The sequence below is a fragment of the Typopeltis vanoorti genome, chromosome 18 (genome assembly GCF_054136105.1).
Source record: "Typopeltis vanoorti isolate ZY-2024b chromosome 18, IOZ_Tvanoo_1.0, whole genome shotgun sequence".
Taxonomy (NCBI): Eukaryota; Metazoa; Arthropoda; class Arachnida; order Uropygi; family Thelyphonidae; genus Typopeltis; species Typopeltis vanoorti.
The window spans coordinates 54,805,688-54,831,438 of record NC_143566.1 but is presented as its reverse complement, the minus strand read 5'-3'; the positions used below and the strand labels follow the sequence as shown (position 1 = coordinate 54,831,438).

At 36.9% G+C, this 25,751-nt stretch overlaps 1 protein-coding gene across 1 annotated transcript in view; it reads left to right on the top strand.

Annotated features, from left to right (window-relative positions):
- The window catches only part of LOC150096673 (twitchin-like), a 2,440,784-nt gene that overhangs the window by 408,700 nt on the left and 2,006,333 nt on the right, over nucleotides 1–25,751 (top strand). The window contains exon 19 of the mRNA XM_090408679.1: nucleotides 18,445–18,538. Within this exon, the coding sequence (XP_090264805.1) occupies nucleotides 18,445–18,538 (94 nt within the window). The remainder of the gene's footprint in view (nucleotides 1–18,444; nucleotides 18,539–25,751) is intronic.

Sequence of the window (25,751 nt, the reverse complement as noted above, 5' to 3'; positions counted from 1 at the left end):
GCAGGGTTCTGTTCTTGGACCACTGCTGTTTAATCTGTTCATTAGCGATATAGGGAAGGATCTAAGTGGAACAATTCATTTGTTCGCTGATGATGCAAAGTTGGGTAGGGCAATAGTGAATGTAGAAGATGTCAAAGTCTTGCAGGATGACTTAGATAGATTGGAGTTCTGGGCTAAGGAGAATGGATGTCAATTTAATGCAGCAAAATGTAAGGTTACATTTTGGGGTGAAAAGATTAGCAGCAGTATACCACATTGGTGGAACTGTACTCCAAGAGATTGATGAGGCCAGGGACTTGGGAGTGTTGGTGGATAAGGAGATGAAGTTTAGGGGGCACACTGCAAAAGTAGCTAAATCAGCTTATCAACTCACTTGGTTGTTGAAAAATACCTTGACGAGCAGAGACAAGCAAGTTATTGTATCTCTGTACCGAGCCTTGATAAGACCTCATCTCAATTACTGTGCCCAGATTTGGTCACCTCGGTTCCTTCTTGATGGGGAGGAGGTGGAGAGGATCCAGAGGCGAGTGACTAAGATGATAACAGTCTATGGAATGAACCATATGAGAACAGGTTGAAGATTTGTGGGTTGCAGAAACTAGTTGATAGGCAAAAAAGGGGAGATATGATTGAGACATTCAAATTGCTAAAAGGATTCTATAGGATTAATTCAGATGATATTTTTGAGATCAGGACTGGTGGTGGGAGAACTAGGGGACACCCATGGAAGCTGGGCAGGAGCGTGGTTAGCAGGGGTGTTAGAGCTGGGTTCTTTACTTTTAGAGTGGTAAATGTGTGAAATAAGCTGCCAGAGTCTGTTGTGGGTGCTATGACAGTGAGCGAGTTCAAGGCAAGGTATGATAGATACTGTGAGAATGTTGAACAGCTGTGTGAACATGATGTTTAGGGCCTCCCTCGATGAGTCTAAGGACTCCTGGAGTCGCCCGAAATAATAATAATAATAATAATAATAATAATAATAATAATTCCCACAGCCTTTTTTGCATCTACTTTACTCAACTCCCCAAACACCTCTTGCTCACTTACAGTCAGTCTCTCCTCCCCATCATCAAGTGCTCTCAATCTCTCCATGAAGTCACATTCACAAGATTGAAAGATCTTTATCAACTGCTCATTAAGTATCTCCACCACACATCCTTCCATAATCATTCTTTCTTTTGCTGGCTACATATCGAAAGAACTCCCTAGGATTCTTTTTGGCTTCATTAGCTAACTGCTGTTCATACCTCTCTTAGGTACTCTCACCAACCAAGTGATGTACTTCCTTCAAATAAAGACTAAGTATTGCTTGATACATTATATTTGGGAAATACCTCTGTAATTCTCACATTTAGTTTTATTTCCCTTTTTGTATATGGATATTATGAGAGCTCTACTTCAATAATCTGGAACTCATCCCTCTCTCTCTCTCTCTAGGCCTCCTGAACCATGCAATGCAGCCACTGTAAGACTTTTATACCTTACTTGAGCATATCTGGTTGAATATCATCTACTCCCTGCCTTTGCACATTTCAATCTTTTGATGACTTTTTCTACTTCAAGTGTGAATGTGTATTCCTGATTGCATGCCTGTTGAGGTTTTTTTTTTACTGCTGTGCTGTCACTGATTGTTTCATTTAGCAGTTTTTCAAAGTAATTACTCCATACATCAAGGATATCTTTTTTCTCTCCAGTTTTCATGTCACCTTTATCATCTCTAATTCCTTTACAGCAATCTTGCCTCCATTTCTGAGCTTTTTCAACAACCTCCAGAATATCTTGCACCTTCGTGATATTTATTTTCTATGTTCTTACCAACAGGGTGCTTAAGGGTCAAAGCTGTATAACTTAGAGGAGACCTCCACATAGCCTTTAAAGGAATGCGGAGAACCGACCTGGGTTTTCTGACCTAATGTCCAATCCTCACCTTCTTTTGGTGCACCCTGTTAGGTATAGGATGCGCTGGAAATTTAGGATTTAGCCGACTAAATTATATTCGTATTGGCTCAAACCACAATATAAAATAATGGTACAACATGACAGAATTTCATGCCAGCTGGGGCATCGCCTGGTTAAACAAGGCTCCCATTGTTTTTGCAAGGGAACCAGGTTGAGCAGCGAAATGTAAGCTTTGGATGAAGTTGTTAGCTGGGATGAAAATACTTTGGATAAGTTAATCACCCATTTTGGAAGGATTCCTTGTATGGTATTATATAGTCTCTCAAAAAATTCATAAAGAAGGTTGTCTGGTAAGTCCCATCATGAATTGTATTGACTCTCCCACTTATACAATTTCTAAATTTCTTTCACATTTATTAACCACGCATATTGGATGATCCAGATCATTCATCAAGAATTTCACACATTTCCTCAAAAAAATCAAGAATATTCAACAACAGTCAGATTTGTTAGTCACTTTGATGTTGTTTCCCTTTTTACCAACATTCCATTATTTGACACTATTAGTTTACTATATGATGATTTCCCTCCTGATGTTGTGAAGATTTTTGAATTTGTTATTCAATCAGGATATTTCAGCTGGAAAAACAAGACCTACAGACAGGTTGAAGGCACTGTCATGGGTAGCCCTCTGTCTCCACCTTTTGCAAACTATTTTTTGAATCTGGATGATACCTTGTTCTCATCAATTCATCCCCTTTCTTCTGTTTGGTTTGATTATGTTGATGATGGTTTTGCTATTTGGTCTCATTCTGAAATTGAACTTACCGCTTTCCTACAAGGGATCAATAGCCTTCATTTACACATTCAGTTCACTATGGAAAAAGAAAATGTTGGTACTTTACCATTCTTGGACATCCATCTCTTGGACAGCCTCTAGTACTTTGTCAACCAGTATCTATCGAACATTGACATAAAATGCTGTTTCATCAAAAGCATTTACCTTTACTGGAAGATACATTCATGAAAATTTTGCTCTTCTCACCTCTCAAAAAATTGGTGTTATCAAGTATAATTAATAGAGCACATAATGCATGCTCCTCTCCCTCAAGCTTACAACAAAAACTTCTCACTGTCAAAATTTGAATGGATTTAAATGGTTAAAACTTCATCAAATCCAGCAGTTAATTGACTCCTATGTTCCAACACCTAAGGATTCTTCAACAAATATAAGGGTTCTAATCCCTTATATTTCTGGTATCTCTGAAGGTTTTGGTAGAATTTTGAAGAAGTATCACCTTATTCCCACATATTTTCTTACTAACACATTTTCTCACATGTTATAATCTGCAAAAGACAAACTGTTACCATAATCATTAACTGGTGTTTACCATAGATACCTTATGAATGTAATTTAACATACTTTTGTCACACAGGTTGTTCTGAGTAGAAATATGAGTAGAAATCAATATTATATTAAATACATAAAAAACCTCAAAAGTCTGGTCTGGCATAGTATTGATACTGAATGACCATATCTGGTGGGATGAATCTCGTCTTCTCCATAGAAGTAGTTTTTAAATATGAATGCCTTTTCAAAGAAAGTTGTGAAGATCTTTTATATCAGCTTAACATGAATCAGAATGATTGTCTCTCTTTCTCTCCCCCCCCCCCAAAAAAAAGTTTGGGTCATTTAAATATAAAGAGCCAATAGGCTTCATTTCACTTCACCACCTTTGCTGCGAGTTTGTACTACCTACTTGGACTACTTGCATTAGCTCACACTAGTAGTCGGTGATACTTTTATAGTTTATTATACTATATTTGGCATGAAACTCTCTGATTCCAATCTTTGAGTTTCTTATTTGGTTTTAAAACAATGGATTTAATATCCCCTTAATTTAAATAATGTTTATATCGCCGAAATGAAGCCTATTGCCTCTTTATATTTAAGTAACTTAATGGGTTCACCTTTTTGACAACTCGTATAGCAGAGTATATATAAGTTATTTTCGCTATACCCTTTGGTATTAATTTGGTCTAGCTACTCACTGATGAAGCCTCAATAAATGCTGAAACCGGTCTGGGTAGTGACCTCCCACCATAATGTAATGACAGCATACATTTCCTAGGAAATGTGTTTTACATTATGGAAAATACCAAGAATAGTGATCAGAACTTCACCACCTTTGCTGCGAGTTGCCCGAGTTTGCACTACGTACTTGGACTACTTGCATTAGCTCACACTAGTAGTCGCCGATACTTTTATTGTTTATTATACTATATTCGGCATGAAACTCTCTGATTCCAATCTTTGAGTTTCTTATTCAGTTTTAAAACAATGTGGGATTTAAAATCCCCTTAGTTTGGTCATGCTTATTATATGTAAATGTCAAAGATTTTTTTTAATAATATTATTTATTAATATATAAATCTCTAGCTTGCAACAATCATTTTGAATTGGCAAATCGATTGTTGTATGTAATTGTATTCCTGTTTTTTGATTTCCTTGTTTTTACATATCATGATGTAATGTTATTTTCAGTATGAAATATCTGTACTTTCATTAAAGTTAATTACTGTGGTTATCATGTAATTTGTTGTTTATTGTTATATCACAGGTACCATTAAAGATTAAGGATATTAGTTGATAAAAGTGATGCTGATATGCTGCATGATTAAATAAATTGGCATTGTAGGCAAGGGATAATAATTTCAATTTTATGTTGCAAAATATAAGGTTATGTACTTTGGGTTCAAAAGATTGCATATGGTTTATCCTATTCATGGTACTGGATTTCAGGAATTTGATGAGGCTATGGACTTTGGGCTTATAGTGGACAGAGAGTTGAAGTTCAGGGGGTCATATTGAAAAAGTTGATAAAATAGCTGAAAGGATTATTTGGATGTTGTAAAACACACTAACAGCTAAAGACAGAGAAGTTGTTATTCCTCTTATAAGGCCATGATTCAGCTGTATCTTGACTATTGTTCACAGATATGATGACCTGGGTTTTTTGGGGATCAGGAGGTGGTAGAGACAGTTCAGAGACTAAGCTGGTGACAGGGCAGTGGAGTTCTCCCTATTAGGATAGATTTAAGGTTTGTGGGTTACAAAATTTAGGTAACACAATACCAAAGGTTCACTCTCTAAATTGTCTGGTAATTTATGAAATTGTCAACATATTTATGGATAAATAATGGATTTCTATAATAATAATATTATAGAACAGCAATAAAAGCTGGAAAAAACATTCTTACAAGATTACTTAAATATAAAGAGCCAACAGGCTTCATTTTGACGATATAAACATTAATTAAATTAAGGGGATATTAGATCCCACATTGTTTTAAAACCGAATAAGAAACTCAAAGATTGGAATCAGAGAGTTTCATTCCGAATATAGTATATAGTATAAAAAAACTATAAAAGTATTGACGAATACTAGCGTGAGCTGAATGCAAGTAGTCCTGGAACATAGTACAAATGCGGGCAACTCATTGCAAAGGTGGGGAAAATTCTGATCACTATTCTTTGGTATTTACCATAATGTAAAAATACATTTCCTAGGAAATGTATGCTGTTATTACATTATGGTAGGGAGGTCACTATCCAGACTGGTTTCAGCCTTTATTGAGGCTTCATCAGTGAGTAGCTAGACCAAACTATTAATACTAAAGGGTATAGCGAAAAGAACTTATATACTCTGCTATACGAGTTGTCAAAAAGGTGAACCCATTAAGTTACTTAAATATAAAGAGCCAACAGGCTTCATTTTGGTGATATAAACATTAATTAAATTAAGGAGATATTAAATCCCACATTGTTTTAAAACCGAATAAGAAACTCAAAGATTGGAATCAGAGAGTTTCATGCCGAATATAGTATAAAAAACTATAAAAGTATCGGTGAATACTAGCATGAGCTGAATGCAAGTAGTCCTAGAACGTAGTTCAAACGTGGGCAACTCGTTACAAAGGTGGGGAAAGTTCTGATCACTATTCTTTGGTATTTACCATAATGTAAAAACACAATTCCTAGGTTAATGTAAAATATAATGTAAAAACACATTTCCCATTGATATACATTTATACTATATTCGGCATGAAACTCTCTGATTCCAATCTTTGAGTTTCTTATTCGGTTTTAAAACAATGTGGGATCTAATATCCCCTTAATTTAATTAATTCTTACAAGAGTTTTTTTTTTTAACTTGAAAGTGTTGCTGGCCTGGTTGGCCAAGTGTATAGCATATCCACTCTCCAGCCAAAAGGCTGTGGGTTCGAATCCCACCGTAGGCATGGATGTTTGTGATTGTCTGTGAAAATACTAGTGGTGGTGGTTGGCAGTAGATGGCATTGGTGTAGTTGTGGTTTGTTGTAGTTGGTGGATTTGAGTGGTGGGGACAGAGTTGTAGTGTAGGTGCCCTCCCTCAATGAGTCTTTGGACTCTCTGGAGGTGTCATGTAATAATAATAAAATTTTGTCAATAGGCAGAAAAGAGGGGACACAATAGAAACCTTTAAAATATTAAAGGAGTTTTATAAAATTGATGCAAAGGAAATTTTTCAATCTAAGATGAATAGCTATTTGTCATAGTTCGTAGGCATAGATGGCCCCTAGTTCTCTGACTTCATAGGCATAGATGGTACATAGTCAGAGAACTAGGGGCCATCCATGGAAGTTATGTAATGGTTTGGTTAGTAGGGATGTGTGAACCAGATTTTTTGCATGGAGAGTGGTGCACGAATGGAATGAATTGCCAGAATTAGTTGTGAGTTTATTGATAGCGAATGAGTTTAAGGAGAGGTATGATAGGTTTTGTGTGTATATTAGTTGGTTTAGGTCTCCTATAATAACAACAATTAATATGTGAAGAGATTAACTCCAATATACATAAAATCTGCAGAATGTAACTCTTACACAAGTATGTGACTGTGTGTGTGTGTGTGTGTGTGTGTGTGTGTGTGTGTGTGTGTGTGTGTGTAAATTAAAGTCATTAAAGCTTTTTCATATATATATATATGTATGAAGATTGATTTACTTGGTTGTTGCACATTTTTATAAAAAGTGAATGACTAGAACTGAGAGAAATGAAAACAAAGTTTATTAGTACGACACAACTAGTTTCAAATTGTATCAGCCTTTGTCAGGTGCACATTAAAAAAGAAGAAATAACCAGTAAAAACACATGGAGGAAATGACTGTAAACAACACTGAAAATTAGTGTATATATATTTCAACGTTGAGACGTTGAAGTCTGCACATTCAAAATTGTTCTCTCGTTGGCTTCATTGTTGGGCATATGCATGCGTATAGCATCTCATGAAGCCAGTATTTGACTGCAGCACAATGACAGTCTGAAAGGTTGTAACTCAGGTTGTTGTTGAGATGTAGAGAATTGAGAGTGATTTCCTTTGATTCTATTATCTTCCTTTCTACTTCATCATGGCAGTGGAAAATGTTATTAGACTTGTCACATAGGACTGTATGGCTAGGGTTTTCTTCATTAGAATTGGCCAAGAATAGAACATGACTAGACAAAGCACTGGCTCGCGTTCTCTTGTAAGTGATGTCTCTCTTATGCTCCTCAATGCATAACTCGATTGACTTTGCTGTTTGTCCAAAGTAAGGTATGTCACAGTTGCACCAGATCTGGTAAGCACCAGGATATTTAAGTTTATGATATCTAGATTTTGGATGGATCACAGGGGAACGAATTTTAGGAAGAGGAGTAAATAAAGTTCTTATGTTGTATTTTCTAAGAACCTTGACTAATCTGGGTGAGATAGAGCTTATGTACGGAATAGAAATATTACCTTTTACAGTAACGGTCTCTTTATTACAGCGACCAGGAGGATTAAATAGGAATTTATCAGTAGTTTTTTTAGGAATAACCATTTAGTTGAAAAGTAGACTTGAGAAAAATTGAGTTCTTTATTAAGTTCTATCTCATCATCAAGAAGACAGTGAGTATGATGTCCTAGAGTAGAAATGATTCCAAGCTTCTGAGGAGGATAATGATGGGAATGACCATGGGGATATCTGTTAGTGTGTGTGTAGGTTTTCTGTAAATCGAGATTTTAAGTTTATCTGAGGAATGGGTCAGTTTGACGTCCAAAAAAGGAAGAGCACCATTAGCTTCAAACTCAATTGTAAATTTTATGTTTTGATGTTGACTATTTAGATGTTTAAGGAAGTTCAGGAGAGATTCACAGCCATGTCTCCAAATCAAGAAAATGTCATCAATATATCTTTTCCAAATTCTTGGTTTTAAAGGATAGGAAGAGATGTCTTTAACTTCCAGATCTTCCAGATAGATGTTGGCAAGTGCAGGAGACAACGGATTACCCATAGCAAGAGCTTGATTCTGCTTATAGATGGTATCCTGAAATTTGAAGTATCCTGAGTTGATGCAATGAGTAAGTAAGGTCATGATCTTTTTAGATAATTTATCCTTGAGTAGAACCAGAACTTCATCTGTAGGAACATTGGTGAATGAGGAGACTATGTCAAAGCTTGCCATGATTTCATCTTCCTTAATAATGATATCTTTTATACACGATATGAAATCCACTGAGTTTTTAATAAAGGACGATGACTTATCGGAAAAACATTTGAGAGATTTTGCTAAATATTTGGAAAGGTTATATGTTGGAGAGTCAATCCTTCTGCGATAGGTCGAAGTGGGGTATTTGCCTTGTGAATTTTAAGAAGTCCATATAATGTGGTATAAGCAGATGGAGAGCAAGAAAGGTGAATGTTTCTAGGTAGTTCAGAGGTAGTTCTCAGTAAATTGTTGGTCCGGTTGTGGAGTTCACGAGTGGGATCTCTCTCTCTCTCTCTCTCGAGGATCGAGCAAGTGTCACTCCATAACAATTCCATCATCTTATTTTGATATTCATCAATGCTAAGAACAAATGTGGCATTGCCTTTATCTGAATATTTCTATTCCATACATAAGCTCTGTCTCACCCAAATTAGCCAAGGTTCTTAGAAAATATTACATAACTTTGTTTACTCCTCTTCCTAAAATCCGCTCCCTTGTGAGCCATCCAAAACCTAGACATCATAACCTGGTGTTTACCAGATGTGGTTCAGCTGTGATATACTTTGCTTTAGCCAAACAGAGAAGTCAATCGAGTTACACATTGAGGAGCACAAGAAAGACGTCACTTACAGGAGAACGCTAGCCAGTGCTTTGTCTAATCATGGTCTATTCTCAGCCAATTCCAATGAAGAAAACTCTAGCTATATAGTCCTATGGGACAAGTCTAATAACATTTTTTGTTGCCATGATGAAGTAGAAAGGAAGATAATAGAATCAATGGAAATCATTCTCAACCCCTACATCTCAACAACAACTTGAGTTACAACCTTTCAGACTGTCATTGTGCTGTGGTCAAATACTGGCATTCACAAGATGCTATATGCATGCATACGCCCAACAATGAAGCCAACGAGGGAACAATTTTGAATGTGCAGACTTCAGCGTTTGAACGATGAAATATATATACACTCATTTTCCATGTTGTTTACAGTCATTTCCTCCATGTGTTTTTACTGGTTATTTCTTCTTTTTTAATGTGCACCTGACAAAGAATTTCTGTTCCATACATAAGCTCTGTCTCACCCAAATTAGCCAAGGTAAAAAAAAAAAAAATACAACATAAGAACTTTATTTACTCTTCTTTCTAAAATCTTAGGAACCACAACCCAAAAGATCTAGAAGAAATGGGTGAAAAAGTATACACAAACAGCAGTAAAAATAGACTTAGAAATGAATCTAGAAAAAACAAAATGGATCAAAAATATCTACGCAAGTGACAGTCACCTATGTATTGATAACATCCCTATAGAACAAGTCGACTCCTACAATTACTTAGGACAAACAATAAAAATGAAGAACAATTTATCTGAAGAACTAGCAAAGAGAAAGAAAGCTGTATTGCTAGTCTGCATTCATCAGACTAAAATAAACACTTACTGATCCAAATCTTGACATCTTTGCAAAGGCAAAACTATTTAATAGTGATATTCTTCATCACTCACATATGGATCAGAAACATGAAACACGACAAGAAAAGAAGAAGAGACTCTCAGAATAACTCGGCATGCAATAGAACGCTGAGCTATTCTGAGAGTTGTAACATTGCAGGATTTGTAACATCAGCAAAATGGACATGTTAGAAACATGGAACTAAGAAAGAGATCAGGCATAAAAGATGTGGTAACTGCAATATATGAAAGCAAGATGAGATGGGCAGGTCACATAGCCAGACTTAAGGATAACAGATGGACATATAGAATACTTAATTGGCACCCAAGAATAAAGAGAAAACTAGGAAGACCACCTACAAGATGGGAATATCCACTAATGAAATCTATGGGTATAACATGGAAGAGAGAGGTTCCAGATCGAGATCGTTGGAGGGATCTTTGTGACCTGCACTCATGGAGAAATCATGAGTGAAACACAGGTCCATCAAGGTAATCAAGGTAAACCTGACGAAGGCTGATACAATCAGAAACTAGTTGTGTCATACTAATAAACTTTGTTTACATTTCTCTCGGTTCTAGTCATTCAAAATTTTTATACTATATATATACACACACACACACATATTCATTTTGCATCATATTGTAGATAGTGATCATGCAGGCAGTTTGGAACATGCATTGTATAATAAAGTGCAGTGAAATAATTCTAGCAGTGCATATATATATAGTATTGATTGCTGTTTGCCAAAAACAGTAGTTGAACTGCAGACCCATAGTAAGGAGAACAAATCAGGTGGGAATTCAATGAATGAGTATCATCATCCAACAGCCAAAGCAACAAGGAAAAAAAAAAGTGATCAGTAAAATCATGAGTACAGTAAGAATGGTCATCAACATGGTAAAAAATGGAAAATAACATTATGAGAAGGAAATTAGCCATGTAAGCCAAAAAAAATTCCAAAGAGTTCTTTTGCTATAATTATTATTATTGTTATATATTAATAATAATATTATTATTAGACTCCTTCAAATCCTATAAGACCCCTTCAAATCCTGGGGATAAATTAGTTGTGGAGAGGGTATACAGAGGCAGATAACAAAGATAGTTTCAGTACTGTACAATGTTAGTTATGAGGATTAGCTGAAGGAATGTGGACTGCAGAATTTAGTAGATAGAAGAAGGAGTGGTGATAAGATTGAGACTTTTAAACTGTTGAGAGGTAGTTACAGGGTTGACACTGGGGAGTTCTTTTGCTCGGTGGAGCAGCGGGAAGGAGCAATGACAAGGAGTCCATCGCTGGAAAGTACAAATGGAAACTGTGAGCAAGAGAGTGAGGAGTGGTTTCTTTGCATGGAGGGTGGTTGAACTGTGGATTGCATTGCCTGATAGAGTTGTGAGAGCACAAACAGTCAATGAGTTCAAGGAGTGGTATGATAGACTTTTTCTAGGAAAGACCTCCCATGACGAGACTTTTGACTCCATGGAGGCCTGGGTCTCAATAATAATAATAATAATATCTGACTTTGGAATCAAAGGACTCATCATGGGAGGTCTATACTCTGTCATTAAAAAGATCATCAAACAGTGCCTTTAACTCATTCACAGTTTCCACACTTACAGTCAACGCATTTCACTCACCCTACATAGGGAACCATTTCCTCTTTGCCTCTGTATATCAAATGTCCTCATAATTACCATAATTCATTGGTGTTCTTACAATTTTAGCAATGTGATCCCTAAACTTCAAGTTTCTGTCTGCTATCACTCCCTGATCTCTCAGCTCCTCCACCTTCATTAAAATTTCTCCATTAATGCAAAGAACCTGCTCACACCCTCCCTATACAGCTTCGATGGATGGCCTATGAAGTTCTACCTTCATGCGCTCTTTTTTATGAAATATTTTCTCCACATTAATCTGGTAACAACCTCTCACCAATTTATATGTTTCAATCTTCTATTCACAATTCTTTGTAAGTTGCATTCTCTCAAACTTTCCTCATATCTGACATCCCACAGACTTGACACTAACTTAGTAAACCTTCTCCAATTACATCCTCATCTCCCTGAAAACCAGGCAACCAAATCCATGCAACAGTAGTCTATATGTAGCCTGATCAAAGCCTTATACAGGGGGAACCATTTTCTCTTTGTCTCTATATATCAAATGCCCTCCTCATAATTACCATAATTCATTGGTGTTCTTACAATTTTAGCAATGTGTCCCCTGAAACTTCCAGTTTCTGTCCACTATCACTCCCAGATCTCTCATCTCCTACACCTCCATTAAAATTTCTCCATTAATTGTATACTGTGCATCTCAGCATTTCCTACCAAATTTTGAGACCTTGCACCATGCAAAAATTAAAATGATAGCTCCAATGATTTGCTCACTTACTTAGTCTATTCTCCTCCTCCTGCAGAGCCACAATGTCTGCTCTACTTCTCATAGCCATTCCCAATTTTTCATCATTGACAAACAGCTGTACATCTCCAGTTATTCTGGTCCCAAAGTCAATAATGTATAAGTAAAACAATAATGGTCCCAAAAGAGATACCCGTGACACTCTACTAGCGACCCTTTTTTTTTTTTTTAGGATATCACTCTTCCATATACAACTCAGTAATATCTGTCCGACAGCCAATCAAATGTACATCTTACTAGTCTGTTATTTAATCTGATCTGTTTCAGTTTAGCTACCAGCTTGTCATGTGGCAGTCTATCAAATGCCTTTGAAAAATCCGAGTACATCACCCGTATATGCATCTCCTTTATCGAATAATTTTGTCACTTTGTTGTAATACATAAACAGATTGCTGAAACACGACCTCCTTCTAACATGCTGACCATCATAAATAATACTGCTATTATCAACCCACTTCTGAACCCTAACTTACACCAACTTCTCTAATACATTAACAAAAACTTCAGACAGACAGATTGGCCCATATGGGGGGGGGCGGTCCTGGAAAAATCTGATAAACACCTAGAAAACAAAATTAATTTTGTCTTCTTATATATCCTAAAAGAAAAGATATTTTCTGAAAAAGCATTTTTAAAAGACATTTTTTATATAATTTTTTTTAATGAAAAATGTTTATATGAAGAAACATTTTTATTCAGAACCTTCTGCCCCCTCATTATTTGAAGCCTTATACCCCCCTACACACACTTTGTAAAGTAGAATCATTTTTCCCACCTTCCATCCCTTTGGGACTCATCTTGTTGTAAGACTCATGTTAAATAGCTGCACCAAAGACCAAAAATGCCATTATTTCCTTAGTGCATTCCCTCAATACATGTGCCGATATAATGTCAAATCCTACTCCCATATTAACACCGAGTTTACTTAATTCCTCAATAATTCCTGCTCATTCACCATCATTTCCTCCTGTGCATTACATTCTACACTCCAGCTTCTGATGTTTGTTTCACGAGGAAGAAATATACTGATAAGTGTGATGAGTGCAGAAACTGTGAATGGGTTCAAGGCATGGTTAGATGATCTTTTGGTACGCGAGAGTATAGACTTCCCATAATGAGTCCTTTTACTCCATGAAAGTCAGCTAATAATAATAACAATAATAATAAGAAGAAATTGATCATTGAATAATTCAACTATATCCTCCACACTGGTTATCAATCTGCCAGTGTCATCAACCATCATTATATTCCATAGTCAAGTTTCCTTCTACTTACTACAGATCAAAAGAACTCACTAAAATTTTTCTAAACTTGATTGGCTAATTTCTTCTTACAATCCACTTTTGCTTTCCTTACCAATGTTCCTAGCCTGCTTGTTGTACCTTTCTGCCCTACTCCCTGTACTTCTCATGCAAGTGATCATTACCAGCATTCGTTTTGTGTTGCCTCCACAGTGCCTTCTTCTTCCAGATTTCACACCTAATCTTTTCATTCACCCAATTTACTCATACCTTGTTTGGCATTTCACTTTTGGAATATACTCAGACATTGCTGCTTTTACATAGCTCTTGATTAATAGCCATTCAGCATCTATATTCTTTCCACTCAACTCTTCTTTCTATGCTATAGCTATTAGTTGTCTCCTTATATTATCAGGCATATATGTAGTTATACATATATCCCTTGTTTATAGAAGTTGTCATGTGACTGGCTGCAATGCATATGATCACTTCATGGTCACTCTCTCTCCATCTGGGTAAGATTAGACACTCCATTTACAATCACATCCTTGGATCATATAACCAGATTTAAGATATTTAACCTTCATGTTTCCTCTGTGACATATTGCCTTGCCTCTTAAGAACTTGAGAAATTCATTCTCCTTATTTTCTGAAGCTATCTCTTCATTCCAACCAACATTGCCATAGTTGAAATCATAATGAACCATCTCCCATAATGATCATCCTTTGCTTTCTCACTAAACCAAGTTGTCTATATTTCTTTGTTTCCACTCTTCTACATTCCCTGGCCTGTAGCAACATCCTGCCAAATATCTCATTCTATCAACCTCCTCTTCACACAATGCTATTTCAAAATCACTGTCACTTCTTTCTCCTTGTATCTCAACATCTCAATCTTGCATGGACTACTATCATCAGCAGCACTTCCCCCCCCCCCCTTCTTGCCTTTCCTATCTTCATGAAAAACACCATATCCCTCCATTTCTATTCCTGTCAAAATGTCATTCTAATCTGGCCATGTTTCACTTATTCCAACTATTTTTGGACACATAAATTTAATCAATGCAACAGTTTCATTTTCCTTATTTCTGACACTCCTGTCATTGGCAAATAAATGCAACAATTCATTTCTTGGTGTCTATAGCCAGTCCTACTTATGCTGTCCCTGTCTTTGACCTCTCCTCACCTGCTCCTGTCTGCTCATCTTTTGCCCCACAGAGCTTCTCAGATTCAAGCCCCCATGTATTCCTGGCCATTCAATTCCTCTGCTGAACATCCACAAATGTGCAGTCATTACCACTTCCAGAATCCGTTTGCCTTACATCGTGTCCCCCTGACTTCCCTGGTTCAACCAGTTTCCCTGTCCAACTTGTTGTGAATGGAAGAGAGAATGTTGTCACATTCTCTCCCATTCACAACCACATCAGTCTCAGCTAGTCCACTCTCTTGTTCATACACACCATCTTTGGCTTCTGTTGATAACTTGTTTGCATCACTCATTTCACTTCTCTCCAGCAGCAGCAGCAGCCTTCCCAAATGACTTACTCCAAAACCATTCATGTGCAGTCCATCACTTTTATACAGCTCATCAAACTCGTCTCCATGTTCGCAAACTACAATCCTTTATCTTCACACATTATATTCCATTCCATTCTAACATTCCATTCAAGATCTTTGCTCTCCACTGCAACTTATCAATGCCATATCTGGGCAACACACAAAGTAATTTTCCTACCACACTGTTGTCTTTTGCCCTCCTCAATAATCTGATGATATACAGTCTTTCATATTCTTCAACCGCATGATTCATCCCAACTACAACCACTAACTCCTTGCATGTTCACTACTCATATCTAGTACTTCAATCACTCTGTTCATTCTCCTTCCTGGAAAACATATCTTGTGCACCCTGTCATCCACCACACTTATTTTGATAGAATCTCCATATGGTGCTATTCTTGAGTCATTCACTACTTCTTTCTCTCTCTCTCTCTCTCTCTTCACTATCTTTGTTTTCATTCGTTCGCTCTCCTCCGTTCATGTCCACTATATGCTTAATTTCATTCTTTCTCTTAAACATTTCATTCTTCAACTCTTGCATTCAAGCAATTACTCCTGCTTTGTTGCTTCATCAGTCAGACTTTCTTCCATTTCAACAGTCACACCATTTATTGCTTTGTCAGTTGGGAACACTTCCACTTCTGTAATTACACCCAATTTACCTTTTTAAATTATTGCTGTATTTACAATCACATTTTTCACATTTCTCACTCACTCAGTCTTCTGGCTATCATTCTTAGTCTTACATCCATCACTGCCTATCACTTTTCATCTGGTATTTGTTACTAGTAGTTCCTGGCTTTCATTCAAATCACCAAAATTCATTAACATATCATACTTTCTTGAGACCCCTCACTCTCTCACTTCTCTCATTTAATCTCTCAACATACATATCTGCAACATTCACCCCCCCCCCCAAACTCTACTCTCGCCCCATGCGTCTGATAGTCCTTGTTTTTACTGTCATTGTTCACTGTTATTCTGAACAAGCGCTTCAAATTGATTAACTTCAAAATGCAAACACACCACACTCGATCACAACAAAACAAGACTAAAATATGCTAAATTTATACTAAAGTTATAATATATCATCACCAATTAATAACAAAACTTATCTTTTTTTCGTAGACCATACATTGTAAGAAACTGAACTGTTTTTCCTCTAATAGCAAACAGTTCAATTTAAAATGCCAAGTAAAATGAGAATGATTATCGATGGATAACTTTAATGAATATAGATGGTAGAGAAGCAGCAGTAGTGAGTTACTGATTGATCACTTTGCGACATTGTATCATCCAAGTGGATACATGCTGACATATATGGCAGAGATTGAGGAAGAATAGAGGTATATCAACTGGTGGTATATTATTATTATTATCATTATTCCTGACATCTCCAAGGAGTCCGAAGACTCATCGCAGGAGGACACCTACAACTGTCTCAACCACTACACCGAACCTCTACTACGAATCATCTCCATCAACGCCATCTACTGCCCACCTCCTCCACCACCACCACCACAACTGGTATTCTATGTCTGTAAATTGTGTGTGTTCTGAAGGGCTGATTTGTCTGTATGCGGGATGAAAAACCCGAGTTTCCGGGAGAAAAAACCCTGCTATATAAGATATTACAAAATAGTGTGAATATAACGTTTGTATTTGATGAGATATCAGTTTGCGTTCTATGCAAAAAAGTAAGAGAATTTTCATTAGCCCTGACCATTCTGCCTAATTTAAGTCTAAGCGTTGGTAAAATACTAAGAGAGTGAATAGAAGAGCGGTTCCAAAACAGAGATAGCTGATGGTGGAAGATGATCTTCATCTCCTTGTGAACCACCATGACCACCTCACTTATTGCTTGAAATGGCTGATGCTTTGTAGTCTGTCCCCAGAGCGGGGTTTTAAGTTCTATCCTCTCAACCTTCTAACATGAAGTGTGAGTGATACTTTCCAAAAACATAGCTAACATACTGAGAAGATATAGATCCCATTGTTCAAGAATACAACAGTAAAGCTGTTTTGAGACTAGCCTCCAGATAATGTTTTGGATCTAAATTGGGGGTAACACATTTTAGGTGGTTTCCAATCAATTGGTACATTATGCTGTTGCCATCTGCACTGTTTATTCATGCCTGGAGGTAGGCCATGTAATGGTATGTAGGAGGCATTTTCAAAGTCGTGTTATGGCATGGAGACTGAATGTACTTGGTGTGATCAATGTATCTAAGAGTGTATCTACTCCAACGGCTTGTTCCCTATTCTTTCTCCCTTTACCTTTTTATCACTATCATGATGATGAACTCAAATAGATATAGTATCATTGCAGCTAAAACATAAAAAAAAAAAAAAACACTCCTCAATATCCCCAAAAATTAAAAACCTAAAAAACCCCCACTCTTCCTATTCACTTTGCCAACATTCATGGTATAAACACTAACTTAAATGATGTGTGCACCATCCAAAACTGGTCACCTGTTTTTGGCAAGAACCTCAAGTTACTGCCATAACAAACAAACTGTCTCAACTATATTTTGTTCGATTTCTTCTGCCGCAATGCTTGTGCTTTTGTTTGATCTAATATTCTTTACCAGAAGATGTCTAATCTTGAATTTTCTCTTTTCACCTTTGTTGTGCTTAAGATGTCTTTGCTTCATTATGTATTATTCATCTGTTGTGTTTACTGCTTCCTCAATTTTGAAAATCATTCTAACCACTTTGACTAGTTATCCTTGTCACTTAGGTCACTGTTTACAGCAAATAGTTGTGGACATTGAAGTCACCAATGAAGATGACTTCAATGTAAGGATAATTTATTTGTAGGAAATCAAGCTGGCTCCCTTTTACCAATACCAGTGACCAATGTTGAACTATTTGCTGTAAGCAAGTAGTTCAACATTGATCACTATTTGCTGTAAGCAGTGACCTAAGGCAAACTGGTCATCTACCAACCAGAATACTCAACAATCCCCTCTGCTTACCTGACCTCTAGATCTTTTCTTAACTAGTTCTTCTTCTAGGTACACTGTTGAGGTGACCTCTCCTCTTGGTAATTCAGATTGTAACCTCATAGGAATTTTATCTCTAGTGAATGGCCTCCCTTCAGCTATTCGCAAACTTGTATCATTTGGCTCAACAATAATGCAAAGTAGGAAGGTCCTCATGACTTGTTTTAAATATTTGAATTATAGAACTAGAAAGACAAAAGAATTTAATGAAGTACATCAAGATTAATAGTTTATTCCAATTTTTAAACATTATTATGTGCATTTAATTGACTGATAAGTAGTATATATAGTGTTATATCTTATGAAATCTAGGCAATATGCAAAGTGGGGTAAAGGTAAAGGGGATCCTGACTGGGGTGCATTAAAACCAACAGAACCTGAACGACGACCTTCTGTTGATTCCAAGGTAAAATGCAGATTATTGGAATATGAGAATAACTAATATTATTTCAAACTTAACATGACATATTTTATTTAAAATAGTGTATTTACGCAGCTGTCTCTCAATTATATGACCTTTACATAACCAAAATGACAAATAAACCTTCAGTTACCACTCCTTGAATAGGGTAGCTTGTCAACTCGACTGATTTGTGGAACAAGTCTATGTAATTGTATATTCATTTAACTGATCAGTAAATCTAACATACCAGTGTAACTGGATAATTGAGAGGTTGCTCTATTTATGTTTCAACTACACAAATGGCATATTTCTATAGTTGATACATAAATTCCTACTAGAAGCATATTTTTAATAAGAATTTAATTATACCTAATGATGAATTATACATAATGATAATTATGTTAATTATACATAATTAAGTAGGGTTTCCTCTTTGAAACTTGGGTTTTAACCCCACAAATTAAAAAAATTAATCATAGAAGTGACATTATTTCAGTCTTGGGCCAGCTTTTAGGAGTCACCTAATAATTCAAAAACTCCTTTTAGGAGGTTTTGGATTATTATTTATATATATTTTTTTTTTTGAAAAAGAAAAAAAAAATTAAATAATTCTCCTAGAAAAATGTATTAATTCTAGTACAGTAGATGAACTTTTGATTTGGCTGGTATAACTAGCTTGATATCAGATATTAGTTAACTTCCCTGTTTCAAAATTCCTAACTTTATAAAACCTTTACATCTAAAACTTGTATGATTTACCTGATTTTCATGAAATAATTTAAATAATATTTGAAGAAGCAATTTCATAATATTAATTCACTTTTTTGTTGTAAATTTTATTTAAAAATTTTTAATATTTAGTGTACTGATGTTAACATAAGAATCTCATGTGTAACAGTTCAAAAACTTCATAGCCTGTGCTTAGATATCCTCATGTCTGTAAAATTTACTTTCCTTATGTCATAATTTAAAGAGATCAGGCTGGAAGAAGTTATGGAATCCCAGATGATGAACTTTCAAATTTCACTCACAAATGAAGAAATATGCAAAGGCTCAATGTCCAGGTTTCTTTCGAAAACTATGAAATGGATAGTCATGTTTTTAATATTGTATCACAAAAATAATTTCCTGTTTCTCATTGCTTCAGGATGTGTCTTGTGATCTCATTTTTCATGACATTTGGAAAGTGCATATCTGGTGCTCCAGAACATCTGAACTTTACTGAACTGTATCAACAATCACATATGTTATTCAAAATAGTGAACTCTATATTTGATACTGATGTTGATATTTAATGGAGAAAACACATATCTAAAAATAATAATTATCTAAATGTATTATTATTGTTATTTTATTATTATTTTTTCATAACCTACATGGAGTCGCAAGTCTTGCTGTGGGAGGTCAACACAAAGTCTATCATGCCACTCCTTAAACTTATCCACTGTCTGCACGTTCACCCATTGCATTCCATATTCCTACCACTCTCCATACAAAAAACTTACCTCTTACCCTTTTACTCACCACTCCCTTTGGTTACTTCCAGGAATGACTCCCTAGTCCTTGCTCCTTCTCCTCATTTTATCACATGAAAAAATCTTCTCATGGTTAACACAATAATAATCTTTCAACAGCTTAAATGTCTCAATCATATCATCCCCCTCCCATCCATTGTCTTCTATCCACCAGACCCCAGCAGTCTACATGCTCTCAGTCTGTCCTCATAATCAACATTGTACAGTTGTGATGTCATTTATGTTATCTGTCTTGCACCCTCTCAAAGGTTACTTCGTCCTCTTCAGATCCTGGTGACCAGGTATGAGCACAGAAATCCAGATGTGGTTTGATCAAAGCTTTATACAATTGGACTACCACACTTTTATCTTTCGTAGTCAATGTCTTCTTTGACATTGGCGATTCTCTGAGATGTCATCACAACCTTTGCAATTTCTCCTTAGAACTTCAGATCTCTATTGTATGATCACCCTGAGATCCCTTGCTTCCTCTACTTCTTCCAGTATAACCCCAGCAAGTGAGTATGAAGTATCCCATCTGTGGATCCCAAATTTTAAAACCTTATATTTAGTTACATGAAACTGACATCCCCCATGCCTTTGCCACCCTTCCAGCTTATTCAAATCCTCTTGAATAACCAAAACATCAGCACTATTAATAATACCCCTCCCAAGCTTCACATCACCTGCAAAAATATCATTGATATAAAGACTAAACGGCAATTATCCCAGGGCTGAACCTTATGGAACTCCACTTGTAACTTTCCTACTCCCTTATATATATATATATTTTTTTTTTTTCTGACCAAAGCTAAACCACCTAAAACCAACATGCCCAGTAAAGACAAAAAATAATAATCACCAAAGCTGACAAAGGGAATGCCACAGTATTGCTTAACCAAAAAGATTATACAGGTAAGCTGAAATCTCTATTGTTAAATCGGGCCACTTACCTCCCTATCGAGTATAATCCCACCAACTCACAAATTAGAAAACTCCACAGGCTCCTTAAGAAGGTCACTTCTTGGCCTGTGGAAATCACTAACAAATTAAAAACATATAACTCCATACCCCCCCCCTCCCGTATTTGTGGACTCCCAAAAATTCACAAGGAAAATGTGTCATTACGTCCCATAGTGGATGGCATTGATTCCCCCACATACAAACTAGCTAAACATTTGGCCAAAGCTCTCTCACACTATACTGGCAACACACCTTCATACATAAAAAACTCAGCCCACTTCAAAGCCAGCATAGAAAACCTTACACTCAAACACACTGACATAATGGTCAGTTTTGATATCTCCTCCTTATTTACTCCCACTCAAAGAATCCTTAGAGCTAATCCAAGCTAAATTTCCTCCCGATATCACAGCCTTATTTCAGTTCACAATGAACTCGGGCTATTTTGTTTGGCAAGGAAAATTCTACAAACAAATAGAGGGGACAGCCATGGGTTCTTCACTCTCCCCACCCTTGGCCAATTTTTATATGGAGACTTTTGAAGAGGAAGCCTTAAACTCTGCCCCACAAAAACCAACCGTTTGGCTTCGCTATGTAGATGATGTATTCGCTATTTGGCCACATGGCTCTGATGCACTCCTCTCCTTCTTAACACACTTAAACAACCAACACCCCAGAATCAAATTCACCCTAGAAGAGAAAAAAAAACAACTGCATTCCTTTCTTAGACACACTAGTCACCCGCCAGCCTGATGGAACCTTGGTTTTCTCAGTATATAGAAAACCCACCCATACAGGCAGATATATTCACCAACAATCCCCCCCCCCTCACAACAATATGGAGTCATGAAGACACTACACAACAGGGCTAAACTTATCTGCTCGAATGACAATGCCCTAACCACAGAACTAAACCACATTCTCAACACTTTCTTAGCCAATGGCTACCCCCCCCCCCCCCCCAAAAAAAAATCCAAAAAATATTGAAACCAGTAAACCACAACCCCATCCCCCTCACAACAAGGATTACTCTAAATCCATCACCATACCCTACATCCGAGGCACCTCGGAAAAAATCACAAAAATCTTAAAAAAACATAACTTAACTTCTTGTTACAGACCATATAAAAAATTGGCATTCCTTATCCACTCTACTAAAGACCAACCCCCCCCCCCCCCCCAGACCTACCTGGTGTATACCAGGTCCTTTGCAGCTGTAAGCTGTCCTACTTTGGCCAAACAGGCAGGACAGCAAATATCAGAATTTCAGAACACAAGGACTACATCCTTTTTCACCAATACAGCCACTCTGGTCTTGCTGACCATGCGGTGGATACCTGCCATAGAATACGGTGGAAGAAAGCCAGGATAATACACTGTAGCAAATACAGATATGAAAGGCTTTTCGTGGAATCAGCTTCAGCCCTAAGAAATGATCCAAACCTCAACGAATTTGGCTGCATGAGACTTCCTCAAATTTGGGAAACCTACATCAGAAGACCTTCAGCCCAGTCGCCCAAGAATACCAACATTGCTCGCTAGAGGGCACAATCAGGACTTTAGGAGAAATAATAGCTTCCTACTTCTTCCTCACTTACTATTTTGTTGTGCCTGCGTGTCTTGTACTTAAGTTCTTGAAAATGGCAACGTGACGTTGCCAAAATATTGAAATATATTAAAATTTATTCTAATGTATATCCCAGTACGTTGTAATTTCCTTAAATTATATAGTGAAAATGCATAACCAACGTCTAAGCCTTTCCACGAGAACTACTCCCTTATACTGATTCCCCATATACAATTCTCTAATATCCATCAGAGAGAGAGAGAGAGAGAGAGAGAGAGAGGCAAATGCCAATCCAATCTATTAATCTGATATCCACAACCATATGTTGCAACTTAAAAATCAACTTGTTACGTGGCAACCTGTCAAATGCCTGGAAAAATCCAAAAAAAATCACAATGTATGCTTTTAACCTCATCTATTGCTCTTGTTACTCTATTGTAAACAGTTAACAGGTCACTAAAATGAGAGCACCCTTTAACAAATCCATGCTGGCCTGCATAAATGATAATGCCTTCATTTACCAATTCTGTATATGAGCTATTATTAATTTCTCCAAAACTTAACAACTACAGACAAAATACAAATAAGCCTATAGTTTGATACCTCCATTCTACTGCTACCCTTATGCAATGGTACTGTCTTTCCCTCCTTCTGCTCTTCAGGAACCTGTACCATTGTAATGCTGTCATTTAACAGCCAAGGGAATGGCACAGTTAGTTCCATGAACATTCTCATAAAACACGTGGTGAAATTCCATCTAGGCCCTCTGCCTTATTAACTTTTAGCATATTCAGTATTCTGAATACATCCGCTTCCTTCATTTCTAATACTTCATCACTCATTATCCTTATGGGAATATAGCCTGTTGTATCAGCATGAAACACTATAATAAAATGATCATTGAATAGCTCAACTATGTCATCTGCTTTGGCCACCTGTTTCCATACCCATCCACTATCATTTTTCCTCCTGCTTGCCACATAGCAAAAAAACTTCTTGAAATTCTGCTTGGATTGCAGTAGCAGTCTCCTCTCATATTCTACTTTTACTCTTCTTACAACATCAGTACTTTCCTAGCCTGAGCCCTATATTTCTCATGCAATTACATCTCTATCTTTATATATCTTACATAAATCTCTTTTCCTGCTGCAGTTCCCCTTTTCTTTCTCTTGTCATCCATTTGACTCCAAATTGCTTTATCATCTTAACTCAAGGTATGCTAACTTGCTAACAAGTTTTTTTTAAGTATTTCTTGTGCACTAATGACCCCTCTTCCTTCAAATTCTTTCATCCATTGAACTGCTGCAACTAGTTTCTAAGTCTGTGATAACTGACTGCCTTATAATTCCACACAAGTCAGGACTACATAGTCACACCAATGGGGTCTGGCAAGTATGCCAATGTCAGTCACAGTCAGATTCTCTGATGCTATGACCCAATCCAGAGCACTCTATCCTCGTGTTCCCTCCACCACATGCTGCCTAACATAGTTGTGCCTGAAGAAATTCAAAAATTTAGTTCCCTTGTTGCTGTGCGCTGTCTCCTTTGCCCATTTTATATCATGATAGTTGGGGGGAGGGGACCAGTACTGCCACTGACATATCAGCTTTGTCAAGGGGGCAGCAAAAAACTTTTTGCTGCCCTCTTAATAAAAATGTACAAAAAATTGTTAAATGTAAATGTTAAAATAGATTTAATTAAATGAAAGAATGTACAAGAAATATACAAAAAATATACTGAACATATACAAGAAAAAGTCTTGCATATTTTTTACTTACCGCTGTTGAAAATCAGACAGTACTTTTACAAATACTGAAACAGACAGCCTTTGCTGATTTTTTTTATTTTTTTTTATGTTGAGTCCATACACTAGAGGTTGGTAGATCAACCTATAGTGCATTAGTACTGTGTATTGGGGGGAAGAAGGTTCTTGTTTACATTTGATTTGAATGAATGTATATTGTATTCCTTAGGGAACACATCAAGGGAAAGACTGTTCCATAGTACAGCAGGTGCAGGGATGAAGGAGGAGGAGAAGAAACTTGTTCTGTGGATTTCAATGTGCACTGTGTAGGGGGTGTTGAGCAACAGCTGCATGTGTTTCAACGAGCTTACTGCTAAGTGGGGGAATTATTGATGTTATTTCAGATGAACATCTTCCATGGATATATTTGTAGAAAACACATAGTGCAGAGACCGACTGTCTGTGCGAAAGTAGGGGGGCTGAGTTGGTAAGAGATGGGTCATTAATAAGTCTGATTGCTCTTCTCTGTATTGAATGAACATTTTGAGGGAGGCCCCACACCATATGTGAGAGCAGTATTCGATGGTTGGGCAGATTTGTGATTTGTATAAGGGTAACAGCTGTTCAGGGGTGAAGTAACGTCTTGAGCAAAAGAGAAATCCTAGTTTTTTAGAAGTTGAGGATGCAATGGTTGTTATGTGTTTATGCCAGGAGAGACTTGATGTCAGGGTAATTCCAAGAAGGGAAATTTCAGATTGTTTGGAAATTTGAGTGTTGCCAAAAATAATACTGGGAGAAAATGGTTCTTTTTTTATGAGAAATAAGACAGTACTGGGTTTGCTTAGCATTGAAATTGACTAGGTTATCTGAATCCATTGGAGGATGGCTTGGGGGTCTGAATTGAGGGCAATGGTGGTTGCTGTTCTGTAGGTTGAGGTGAATTGTGTGGAGTAAGGTTTATCAAAAAAAAGAGAGGAGTGCAATGTGCTGTCATCTGCAAGACTGTGTATTGGGTTGGAGGTAAGCTGAAGTAGGTCATTGATATATAGTAGGAAGAGAGTTGGTGAGAGGACAGAGCCTTGTGGAACCCTGGCATTAGTTGAATGGTGAGAGGATAGGGAATTATCCACTACCACACATAGTGTAGGTCCAGACAGCAAGCTGGCAATCCAACTACAGAAGTCTTGAGATAGACCAAATGATGGCAGCTTGCTTAGTAGCCCTTGTACCAGACCCTGAACAAGGGCTTACTTGTTCTGGGTCAAATGCCTTGGAGGTATCAAGTGCATCCTTGTGATTTTCCAAACTTCTCCATAGCATTTGTCCAGAGATGGATGACATATGTAAGCAGATTTCCTGTTGATTGGCAGTGACGGAATCCATACTGGTGGTCGTTTATTAGATGGGTAGCTTCAAGGTAGTGAAGGA